The sequence below is a fragment of the Cryptomeria japonica genome, chromosome 3 (genome assembly GCF_030272615.1).
Source record: "Cryptomeria japonica chromosome 3, Sugi_1.0, whole genome shotgun sequence".
NCBI lineage: Eukaryota > Viridiplantae > Streptophyta > Pinopsida > Cupressales > Cupressaceae > Cryptomeria > Cryptomeria japonica.
Window position 1 is genome coordinate 304,261,250 of NC_081407.1, and position 13,339 is coordinate 304,274,588.

The following is a 13,339-nucleotide window of genomic DNA, read 5'->3' on the forward strand; positions in this document are numbered from 1 at the left end:
TCATGCCTTAGTACTAGATGTTGTAGAGAACATCCTCGGCCCAGACTATCTCACAAATACTGACCGAACTAGGGCAAACTTTGATTTGGCGACCATGTTCTTGGCTATTGCGGTGATCTCCACCAAGAACAGAGAGGACACAGGATCTCTATGCAAGGAGGTCTTCATAGCCTCGATCTTGGGTGAAATGGAAAAGGTTCTTGTCAATATTGACAATGACTGGACCATACCGTGGCCAAGAGACTACGATGTTTTTATAAGAAACAACAAGCCGATGCCTAGATACTGCATTATCACTATGGATGAGGAAGCATTTACCAGGGAGAGGACTGCTTCAGTAAATAGGAATGTTAATTTCTTGCTTCACTATTTCATGTGAGGAACCTGCCAAAGACTACTTGGTTCGAGGACTTCTTAAAGGAAGAGGGCTTGGCACTGGATGAGGGGGAAGAGGTGACCTCTTCCCCTTCAAGCTCGGAATAAGAAGGCTACGGTTCCTGGATAGAAGTTATGACATTTTGGTTCCTTCCTTGTCACCATATATATGGCTTAGTATGATATTCTAGCTTATTACTATATTAAGAAGATCAATGTTAGCTTCTGATCAATACAAACTTCAAAAGAGATAATAATCTCGCCATATTTTAAGGAAACACATAGCTGGTTTAAATGAAATTAAATAGTATGAATTAACTGTTAATTTTATGGTTTTACTTATATCCACTTCATGAGAGTAGCTTGGACCTTTCATTTTAGTTACTATTGAATTCTCCTGTTCATATATTCCTACATATATTGAGGATTGGTTGATATATTCTAACATTATTTTGATATTCATATATATGAATATGTTAGGTCCCGGAGACAACCGAGAGGGGCGGGGGGGTGAATCAGTTGTCTAATAAATTCAAACCAAAAACAACTCAATCAACTTAATGCTTAATACCGGTAAACCAGTTAAGTATGCCAGTAAACAGTGTTAATAGTTAATTGCTATACCGGTAAAGATTAATGCATGAAACATAAACACAAAGTCATCAACGCATAACACCAATATTTGTATGTGGAAACCATGTAAGGGGAAAAACCACGGTGGGAAACCTTACCCACAATTAGATGATACTACTGCAGATAGTAAGTGTACATAAATGGGGTTTGCACATGCAGAAAGGCCAACAGCCTAGAGCTCACTACTCAATCACAAAATGGGAGTCACACTGACTACAGTTGGATGGTTAAATCCAATAAGAATGTACTGCACAAAATAGCATCTTCATATGCTGGATTCAGTACTAGTGCAATGCTGATATGCTTCCACAAAAACCTAGCTTCATCTTCAAATGATGTCTTCGTGTATAGCTCTGCTTAATCTCGCATATACCTTCACTTAATTCTTTTTTGCATTCCACATTCGATCTTACAAATAAGATCTTACATTTATACCATAACCTAAGACCAATTTTAGTAGGTCGGCTCTACAAGATATTACAATATAAACATTTTACAAACAATATATTATCCGATGCAATAACCAATTAAACATGTTGACTTAAAGCATTTACAACAATAATAAATCATCTCCATAGCGTGCCATGCTGATCTGGAAAAGATAAACCTGTCGGTGTAACCCTAGGTAACCCTGGATTTGCCAGTAAAAGAAAATATGCAAATATGATGATACCAATGATTAATTCTTCAAAACAAAGTGTCCACACGATATCTTCGACATTACCAAGTGTCGGTGATCATTATATCCTACCGATGAACCATATACCAGCAACTATGCAATAGTTACTTGCTTGCCGGTGAATGCTGTTGGATCTCCAAAGTGCTAGTGTTTTAGTAGTTGTTGACATCGATGACAAAACCATACCAAAATACCAACAATCTCCCCCTTTGGCATTGATGGCAACACAAGATGGAAAAACCATCAAAGTGCCAAAATAGAAATGCCAAAAACCAAAAACCAACAATCTCTCCAAAAAGATCATAACTAGAGTATAGAGAGTAATAGTCTCTCTCAAACAACAATCTCTCCCCCTAGGAGCAACATGTGTTATCCAAAGTTCTCTTAAAAGATAATGTGTTTTTCCATAGATATCTCCCCCCCTTTGACATCAAATGCCAAAGTTATAATAATAAAACTAAGTTCATATACAAAATACCAATCAATTCAATATACCAACTACTCCCCCTGAGAAGTAGCTTCCTCATCAAAGGCCGGAGTAAAAGATTTGTCTTTTAATTCTGCTGGTTGATGACAATCATCAACTGTCTAAGTCTCTACCGGTGGTGGTATGACTCCAAGATGATCTCTGAGATATTCAAAAGTCTCCTTAGGCAAAGGTTTTGTGAAAATATCTGCAAGTTGTTCTTTAGTATTCACATAAACTAGTTTTATCTCTTTTTCTTCAACTTTTTCCCTTAGAAAATTCAATTTGATAGAAACATGTTTTGTTTTAGAATGTAATACCAGATTCTTAGATATATCAATTGCTGCAGTGTTATCACAATATATAGTAATAGGTTCCTTGCATTTTACCTTTATGTCTTTCAACATTTGCTTAAGCCATAGTACTTGTGTACAGTTAGTTGTTGCTGCAACATATTCTGATTCTGCTGTTGATAAAGATGTACAACTCTATTTCTTACTCAACCAAGAAACTAATCTCTTTCCAAGAAAGAATGCTCCGCCAGCGGTGCTTTTTCTATCATCCACATCTCCTGCCCAATTTGCATCTGTGTATGCACATAGATCAAAATTTTCATCTCTAGGATACCATAATCCAAGATTTGCAGTGCCTTGTAAATATCGGAAAATCCTTTTTACTATTGATTCATGATTTTCTCTAAGATTACTTTGAAATCTAGAAACAATACATACTGCATTCATAATATCAAGTCTGGTTTGTGTCAAATACAGTAAACCTCCTATCATAGATTTGTATCTAGTTGGATTAATAGGTGTAGATTCATCCCTTTGAGATAATTTGTCATTTGTAGTCATAGGTGTGCTTACCAGTTTAGAGTTCTCCATCCCAAATTTCTTTAGTAACTCTTTCAAGTACTTGGATTGACTCAAAAATATACCTTTGTCAGTCTGTGAAATATGCAATCCTAAAAAGAATTTTATTTCTCCAATCATAGACATTTCAAATTCTTGCTGCATTTTAATAGAAAATTCTTTACATAATCCATCTTCTCCTCCAAAGATTATATCATCAACGAATACTTTATAATCAAGATATCATCATTAGTTATTTTGTAATATAAATTGTTGTCTGCATTTCCTTTAGAAAAACCAATCTTTAAAAGATACTTATCCAACCTTGCATACCAAGCTCTTGGGGCTTGTTTCAATCCATACAGAGTTTTTCTTAACCTGCAAACAATATTATTGTCATTTGTCAAAGAAAATCCATCAGGTTGCTCAATATAGACTTCCTCTTCAATATCTTCATTCAAGAATGCACATTTAATATCCATTTGATAAACTTTGTACTTCTTGTGAGCTACAAAAGCCAAGAATAATCTGACTGCCTCAATTCTTGCTACCAGTGCAAAGGTTTCATTGTAATTAACTCCTTCTTTCTGAGAATATCCCTTACACACTAGTCTTGCTTTATTTCTGACAACCTTACCATCTTCTTTAAGTTTGTTTCTAAATACCCATTTGGTTCCAATTACATTTTTATCTTTAGGTTGGGGAACTAATGTCCAAGTATTATTTTTCTCAATTTGTTCTAATTCTTCTTCCATAGCTTTAATCCAAAATTTATCTTCACATGCCTCATTTACAGATGATGGATCAATTTGAGAAATAAGACATACCTCTTTATTTGCCAATCTTCCTCTTGTCATAACTCCTTTAAATTTGCTTCCAATTATCTGATCTTCAGAATGATTCAATTTTACATACCGGGGTGTCTTAGTTTGTTGTTGTTCTTCAATTACTGTGGAATCCTCTGATGGTACCGGGGTAACTGGATCTTCATTCTGTACTAGTGGATTTAGTGTAGGTTCATTTGTCACAATTTATGTTGCCGGTTCAGAGTCTATATACCTTGAAGTTCCTCTGAATTGTTCATCAATCTTTACATTTGTACTCTCAACAATTTTCTACAATCTTTTATTAAAACATCTATATGCCTTGCTCTTACATGAATAACCAAGAAATATTCCTTCATCACTTCTAGGATCAAATTTGCCGATATACTCATCTCTTCTAATATAACATTTACTTCCAAAAATTCTGAAATACTTAAGAGTAGGAGTATTACCAAACCATAGTTCATGAGGGGTCTTACCAGTTTCACCTTTGATGTGAACTTTGTTGAATGTATAGACCACTGTGCTGACTACTTCTCTCCAATATGCATGTGGCAAATTTGCTTCAGATAACATACTTCTTGCTCAATCCAAGATAGTTTTGTTTTTCCTTTCAACAACTCCATTCTGTTGTGGTGTCCGAGGTGCTGATAGCTGTCTTCTGATTCCATTCACTTCACAGAATGTATTAAAGTCCTTAGATGTGAATTCTCCTCCTTGATCTGATCTTAAACATTTGATTTTCTTACCAGTTTCATTTTCAACCATTGCTTTGAAAAGTTTGAACTTTCCAAGTGCTTCTGATTTTTCTCTGAGAAAAGTAACCCAACACATTCTAGAATAATCATCAATAATTAGCATGAAATATCTATCACCTTGTAAGCTTTTACTTCTAGCTGGACCACATAAATTAGTGTGAATCAAATCAAGAGCATTATTGGATTTTTCTGGAATACTTTTGAAACTTGCTCTAACTTGTTTTCCAAATTGACATTCCTTACATATTGTATTATGAGGTTTCACAATTTTAGGTAGATCTCTAACTGCCTTAGAAGTACTGATCTTTACCATGCAATCAAAGTTTACATGACAGAGTCTCTTATGCCATAACCAACTTTCATCTATATGTGCAATCAAGCATGCCTTTTCACTATTATTCAAATGAAAGATATTACCTCTAGTCTGATTACCAGTTGCAATTTCTAAACCAGTTCTATTCATGATTTTGCATTTTCCATTCTTAAATTGTAACTAAAATCCTTTCTCAACTAATTGACCAACACTTAAAAGATTATGCTTTAATCCTTCAACATAGTAGACATTGTCAGTGTTATGCTTACCATCAAGAGATATTGTACCCTTACCTTTGATTGAACAGGCTTTGTCATCTCCACATCTTACTAAACCTCCATTGTATTCTTGAAAGTTCAAGAATTTAGCTTTGTCTCCTATCATATGATGTGAGCATCTTGAGTCAATGATCCATTAATCCTTTACTTCAACTTTAGCTGCTAGGGCTTGTTCTACCGGTTGAGCAGTAGGTGCCGGTTGATCTTCTTTTATAGCAACAAAAACCCATCCATTGTCTGTTGGATCCTCATCAGAATCATCAGTCACACCTTCCTTAGCAACGTAACAAGATTTGTCTTTGTTCTTCTTAAATCTGTATCTCTGATATTCAGGATTAGGCTTGTATGTTCTTCTAGCTTCTTCTCTTAGTCTAGCATGTCTATCAGGGCATCTCAAAGCCATATGACCAATATTATTGCAGTTAAAACATTTAAAGGGTGCTTTACCTTCATACTTACTTCCAACTGGACCTTTAGGCATTTTTCTTGCAACTAATGCTTCAAGTTCTTCAAGTTCTTCATTCTCCTTCCTAGTTTCTTCAAATTCTCTTGCATAAAAGGCTTTCCAATCTGATTTGTCAAATGATGGAGCAGATGATGTTGATGCTTTAAAGGCCAAATCTGTCTTTATAGTAGCAACAGGACCAAATTCCTCAATTTCAAAAGCTGAAAGTTTTCCAATCAGTGTATCCCTAGTTACTGATGTATTAGGCATTGTTCTCAACTCATTTATAGCAGTAACCTTCATTTTATATTCCAGTGGCAATCCTCTTAAGATTTTTGAAACAATTTCATTCTCACTCAAGGTTCCTCCATAACATTTAATACCCAAAACAATTTCATTTACTCTTTCCATAAAAGAAGAAATCCTTTCATCTTCTTCCATTTTCAGATGTTCATACCTGACTCGAAAGCTTTCAAGTTTTGCAATCTTGACTATGGAATCTCCTTCATTTAGTGTTTCCAAATGATCCCAAATAGCTTTAGCAGTAGACCTATCTGATAATCCCATGATTTGTTGATCTGATAAAGCACTCAGAAGTGCTTCTCTTGCTTTGCAATCATTCTCCTCATCTTTAGCTAAGGCAACTGGAGCGGTCTGACCAGCTACAGCAGCAGTATAACTATTCTTTGTAACTTCTCAGATGTCTTTACCAATGCAATTCAGATGTGTCTCCATTCTGATCTTCCATATCCCATAGTTGGTTCCATCAAGTTTAGGACTGTCCTTCCTAAAATAATTAGTAGGCATTGGATCTCCTCAAGTTGTTAAACTTCTGCAAAAGAGGACTAAGCTCTGATACCAATTGTTAGGTCCCAGAGACAACTGAGAGGGGTGGGGGGGTGAATTAGTTGTCTAAAAAATTCAAACCAAAAACAACTCAGTCAACTTAATGCTTAATACCGGTAAACCGGTTAAGTATGTCGGTAGACATTGTTAATAGTTAATTGCTATACCGGTAAAGATTAATGCATGAAACATAAACACAAAGTCATCCACAACACATAACACCAATATTTGTATGTGGAAACCATGTAAGGGGAAAAACCACGGTGGGAAACCTTACCCACAATTAGATGATACTACTACAGATAGTAAGTGTACATAAATGGGGTCTACACATGCAGAAAAGCCAACAGCCTAGAGCTCACTGCTCAATCACAAAATGGGAGTCACACTGACTACAGTTGGATGGTTAAATCCAATAAGAATGTACTGCACAAAATAGCATCTTGATATGTTGGATTCAGTACCGGTGCAATGTTGATATGCTTCCACAAAAACCTAGCTTCACCTTCAAATGATGTCTTCGTGTATAGCTCTGCTTAATCTCGCATATACCTTCACTTAATTCTTTTTCACATTCCACATTCGATCTTACAAATAAGATCTTACATTTATACCATAACCTAAGACCAATTTTAGTAGGTCGGCTCTACAAGATATTACAATATAAACATTTTACAAACAATATATTATCCGATGCAATAACTGATTAAACATATCGGCTTAAAACATTTACAACAATAATAAATCATCTCCATAGCGTGCCATGCTGATCAGGAAAAGATAAACCTGCCGGTGTAACCCTAGGTAACCCTGGACCTATTTGCCGGTAAAAGCAAATATGCAAATATGATTATACCAATGATTAATTCTTCAAAAAAAAGTTTCCACACGATGTCTTTGACATTACCAAGTGTCTTTCATATCATTCCAAGTGTCGGTGATCATTATATCCTATCGATGAACCATATACCAGTAACTGTGCAATAGTTACTTGTTGGTGAATGTTGCTGGATCTCCAAAGTGCTAGTGTTTTAGTAGGTGTTGACATCAATGACAAAACCATACCAAAATACCAATAGAATATATACTCATATATATGAGTATAAGCAATAGGATATACTCATATATAGGTATATACTCATATAGGTGGATACATAATCAGAGAAGGATCTGTTAACTAAATCTGCAATGAAGGCCTTCAATATCTATATGTGTAGACTTATATGAACTAAGAGTATCAATTGCAACTTCTATTAGTCCTTCCAGTTGTTAAAATATACTCATATGTCACTTGTTGTTGTGCTATCTATACATGAAAGATTATCTGACATTCTACAGACTATGGGTAATAAGTGGCATGCATGCAGATTATTCTGGGTGAGAATTAAAGATAAATTATGCTAAAAAGGCCTATAGACAACATATAATCAAAGCTCAAACTCAAGACAAGGCACAAGGAGAACAATGATAATTGAAATATGTTAAAAAGGGCTTATAAGGGAAAGAAAATATCTTCCCACCTGATCACCCTTAGCCCGGGGTGTTATTGTAATTTTCAAAAATCTGTTTATATATGTAATAGTTGTAGAATTTTTTGGACTCTGGTCCTGGGCAAGCCCGGAGGTTTTCTCGCCTCCACTCTTTCCTACCAGTGCCTGCATGAGTGGAGTGATGTAAACTTTAATAATGATTAATAAAATTTTCAGCTTCGGCCTCTTACCGATCAAAAAAAATAAAAATTATAATTATAATTATTAGATTTTTTATTTTTTTTTGATAAAAGTGGACATGCCACTAAACTACATTATATTAGATTTAAAAGTTTGAAATACAGAAACGGGTTCAAAAAAGGGCATACCGGCAGGAAAGAACCCGCAAGAAAACCTCTGGTTGTGGCCTGAAAAAAGAAGAACACTAAAATTTGGATCCCCATATACCCAATTACAAAAGCTCGGTTTGATCACCCTCCCATTACAAAGCTTTATCGGAATATACTTGACATCTACCAAAAAAACCCCGTAAACCCATTACATACTTGCTATAAACACCCTCCCCTTACATGATTCTTCGAGGATGGTTAACATTCTCCATATAATACAGAAAGAGATTTGAAGAAATGAGATTGTAGAAAAAAAGGGGAAGGCAGTCCACTTCCATGCTTTGAAAGAACTTATAGCACCCATCCATCATCAGATATAACCAGTATGTGTGAAGACAAGACACCATCCCTTAAATCCTTCAAACAATACTGCATGACAAAGGATGAAAAAACCATATGGAAGCATACCCCTGCACAAAAAACCTGTTACTCTCAAAACAAAGTCACTGGGACATGCTGTCATGTAACTGAGGACCATGAGCTACGCCCTTCTAATGGCAGAGAGGAAGGAGGCACCATCTGTATAGGAGGAATCCAAACTGGCACAGCTTGAGCATTAGCCAAAGCTTCCAAGAGAAAATGCAAACCTGCAAAAACATTAACTGCTGCGGCCAAAACATCTAGAGATATGTGATCTAAAAGAGCTGCCAGTTCAAATATCGTGTCATCATATATGTTAGATATAAGCCCATTCCTCAAAACTGAAAGTAGTTCCCCATACCATCCCGAGGATAACAACTGAGAATGAGAAATAAAACCAGCATATGCAAAATTACCATAATCAAAGCGGTAATTAGAAAGAGCATTATCCAAATCAACCAAAGAGTAAACATGTGGGTTGAAAAATGCATCACAAATTGCCCTAACCATAGCAGGATCCAAAAGCACATCCATACATATAGTGAGAAATCGAGATGCAATAGCAGCAAGGAAACAACCTGGATTATCCACAAGCCATCTCTTTCCTAAACCTTTGCGAATAGCCAGAGAAAAATCCATCGAGTGAATTTGAAACAAACGCCCGAGCTTCTCATCATCCAATGCAAAAGAGTCTTGAAAATCATAGTGCTTGTGGGGCAAAAGAATGCGATAGCTCACTGATTCCATCAAAAAGCAACACAAATCCAGAAGAGCCGAGGGGAACTTAAAAGAACCCAATGTCATCATAAGACAGTAGTAGCAATCACAAGAGGATGACACATTGAACAAAAATGATGTCATTGTCCAATCCGCCACCCTAAACAAGTAATGATGATAACTTCAAAACAGCTCGATACCAAGAATGCCAGACATTAATGGCTCAAGATATCCACACAAACTAAAATATTGCAAGGATCCCCAAACATTTGCCACGTTGAAGAAACATGGAGGAAAACATAACCGTGCATAACTCAAAAGAGGTAAAACAATTATAAAACTAATGAGGGAAGGATAAACCACATACAAGAATAACTCCCCCGTACCCCAAACTTACTAACATTACTTTCAATAATGCCACCCTGTGTGGCAAAAAAATTGAAGAGCATTCCTATGATTAGACTTCCAGCCACTGTACATAGAACAAGCTTTTTGCACATGAGAAAAACAAAAACACTTGAAAGTGACACCAAAACAATAAGGCACAATAAAAAATGATATCTAAACACCATAAGACCATTCAGAAAAGGGAGCAAAAACCTAGAGCCCGAAATGGAAATACACTTTGTCATAATAATGCCTCAATAACCGAAAAAAAAACCACCAATTTGAGATATCAGACTGAAAGAGAATAAAATAAGGAGCATTATTGCAACAACAATTACAGATGAAAGAACAATCACCCATGGCTAAAGCAAAAAACCAACAGAAGCCACAACCTGCAGCCTGACCCAGATATATCTCTGCGACATATGTAAAATACAAAAAACAAAAAACCTCCAAGCCTCGATGAAGATACACACAAAACCACCAACCCTGAGAACAGAGAAGTATGAGTACTTCAAATGCAGAAAGAAGTAAGACTCCGCTTAGCACAAAAAGAACTAAAACCGACTGTACTGGATAGAGGATAATATGAATATTTCAATGAGAAATGAAGAAAAAGGAGAAGGCACAAAATCAAGAGTATTACCAGTTGCCTAACAGCCTCCCCAAACCTTAAGTAGTCCATATATACCCTTCTAACCTGTTATTAATTTGAGAAATTATTAATCGGGAAGAGGCACAAGCTTGAGGAGGGCTTCAAGAGGAATGTCATCTATTTCCCAATCTTAAGGAAAGCAACCAATAATACAAAACACTATGATTTCCCACCATTGAGTCCCCCTAAATGTGATGGTATTTTATCCTAAGAAAAATTGCCATACCAATTCAGAGTAATAGAGCTTGACATACAACAAAGTTGTTTTACTGAAGCCCAAGAAAATGCCAGTGAACCGATATTAAGACTACATTGTGTATGTGAATTATAAAAAAATAAACAAATAAACAAAGCCCTCCAAGCCTCAAAGAAGATACCCACAATACCATCTACCCCGAGAACAGAGAAGTATGAGTACTTCAAATGCAGAAAGAAGTAAAGACTCCGCTCAGCACAAAAAGAACTAATACCAACTATACTGGGTAGAGGATAATATGCATATTTCAATGAGAAATGAAGAAAAGAAAGAAGGTACAAAGTCTAGTGTATTACCAGTTGCCTGAACAGCCTCCCCGAACCTTAAGTAGTCCATATACAACCTTTTAACCCGCTACATACTTGAGAAATTATAAATTGGGAAGGGGCACAAGCTCGGGGAGGACATCATGAGGAATGTCATCTATTTCCACAATTTTATGGAAAGCAGTCGAATCAATTGCCAAATTAGCCAAGTAGTCTGCCAATTTGTTCAATTCTCGAAAACAATGAGATAACAAATAGGTATCAAAAAAGGATAATTTCTTCAAAATGAGGTCAATTAAATTTTTCAAGTGCCAATAATTACTTTTACAATTCAAAACACTTTGAATAACAACCATTGAATCCCCCTGAATGAGAAGGTGTTTTATCCCAAGAGAAATTGCCATATCAATTCCGAGTGACAGAGCTTGACATTCAGCAAAGTTGTTTGACTGAGGCCCAAGAAAATGACACTGAGCCGATATTAAGATTGCATTGTGATCCAGGATAGCCATACCAGCCCCTGCCATACCCGGATTCCCCCTGGAAGCACCATCAAAGTGGAGTTTAAAGTGACCCCGAGGAGGAGGAACTCAGGTGGCCATGATTCTCTTATTCTTTAGAGCCAAAACCTTTGAGACTGACCCATGGGAGGGAATAATAGACAAAGCTTTCCACATTCTTGTAATCATGCCGTCCCAATGGGAGAAGGATGTCAAATGATCTAAATTCTTATGAATATATGATATAGCCACCTCTGAGATAGAAGCTTCTATCTTAACCAATAAGTCAGAGAGCAACGTGGAGGATTTTTTGAAGATCCTATTATTTCTCTCCAACCAGATATTCCAAACAATGATCGATGGAGCTAATATCCAAAGGCACGCATAAAAATATTGAGGGAATAGAAGAGGCCAAGCTCTGAAGTGAGAGAGGAGGTCTTTACTAGTAACAAAAGAGAGGCCTAACTTCTCGAAAAACCAGTTCCAACAACCTAAAGCAAACTCACAATGAAGAAAAAGATGAGATGATGATTCCAATTTCTGATTACATAAAACACAAGGAAAGACAACAGATAAACCCATCCTATCCAATCTCATCCCAGTAAGAACTCTATCTTGCACAGCAAGCCATTAAAAAGCTCCAGCCTTCGGCAGACATGCGAGATGCCAAAATAATTTGTAGGGCCAAGAAGAGAGATCCTTGCCCGATATAAGGGAATTATAACCATCTTTTACTAAATACTTTTCAGTAGAGTTCTTGGTCCAAATCAGCTCATCCTCAAGCTCAAACAAGATGATTATTCTGTTTCTAAGAGTAGAATAAAAATCTGCTTTAAGAGTAGAACTAATGGGAAGAAAATCAATTGACTTCCACTGGGCCACCCTCCTATTGCCATCTTGAACTATAGTGAAATAATCTAATAAGCAAGCCCCCCATTTATCCAAAAGGATAGATTTCAAAGGTGACCAATCCCTAATAGAATCCATAGGACAATGACCATTCCAAGTATCATCCCAAAATCTAACTTTCAGACCATTATGCACAATCCAAGAAAGATGCGGCAACAAGAATCTTCTACATTTAACCATAAAATTCCAAATGGTTGACCCCTTAGGCAGAGACTCAGCTCGAAATACAAACTCCCTAGCACCATTGGACAGGTATTTGGCAAACATGATTCTAGCCCAAAGGGAGGTTGGATTATCATATAATTTCCAAACTAATTTGGCCCCAAGTGCCAAATTTTGATTTTCCAAGCTACGAATTCCAAAACCCCCAAGTTCTTTAGGAAGACACACTTTATCCCAGGCTAACAGGGGTATCCTAGATTTCCCATCCTTGTTGTTGTTCCAAAGAAAAGACCTGAGAGTATCCTGTAAACTGACAACAACTTCTTTGGGAGCTTTGAGAAATGACATTAATTAAGTTGGCACTGCATTTAAGACTGACTTGATTAACACAATTTTTCCCGCCATGGTAAGCCATTTGTGATTCCATGCCAAAATTTTCTTAGACACCCCTGAAACTATTTTATCCCAAAAACTGACCTTAACCTTACTAGCAAAAAAAGGAACATCCAAATAAGTGCAAGGAAGAATCCCGAGTTGGAACCCCCAAAACTTTTGAAGCTTATCTCGAAGCAGGGAGTGTGTATTTAGGAAAAAAACCTTAGATTTTTCAACATTAACTTTCTGACCCAAAAAAGCTACATAATCCTTAATTACTTGATCAATAGCCTGAGCCTCCTTCAGGGAAGCATAACCAAATAGGAGAGTATCATCAGCAAAAAGGCAATGAGAGGTCTTCTGATCAAAATTTTGAATTTTAATGCCCCTCCATGAACCACTCTC

The 13,339-nt window shown here is 36.4% G+C and overlaps 1 protein-coding gene across 1 annotated transcript; it reads right to left on the bottom strand.

The window, feature by feature from the left end:
• Nucleotides 1-11,092: 11,092 nt before the first annotated feature.
• Nucleotides 11,093-11,515, bottom strand: LOC131874111 (uncharacterized). The gene has a single exon (XM_059217353.1). The coding sequence runs from the start codon at nucleotides 11,513-11,515 to the stop codon at nucleotides 11,093-11,095; it is 423 nt and encodes a 140-aa protein (XP_059073336.1).
• Nucleotides 11,516-13,339: the final 1,824 nt, after the last annotated feature.

What these genes read in the sequence shown, in the direction of transcription:
- LOC131874111 (XM_059217353.1), bottom strand. Translation starts at nt 11,515, where the DNA reads ATGGCAGGGGCTGGTATGGCTATCCTGGATCACAATGCAATCTTAATA.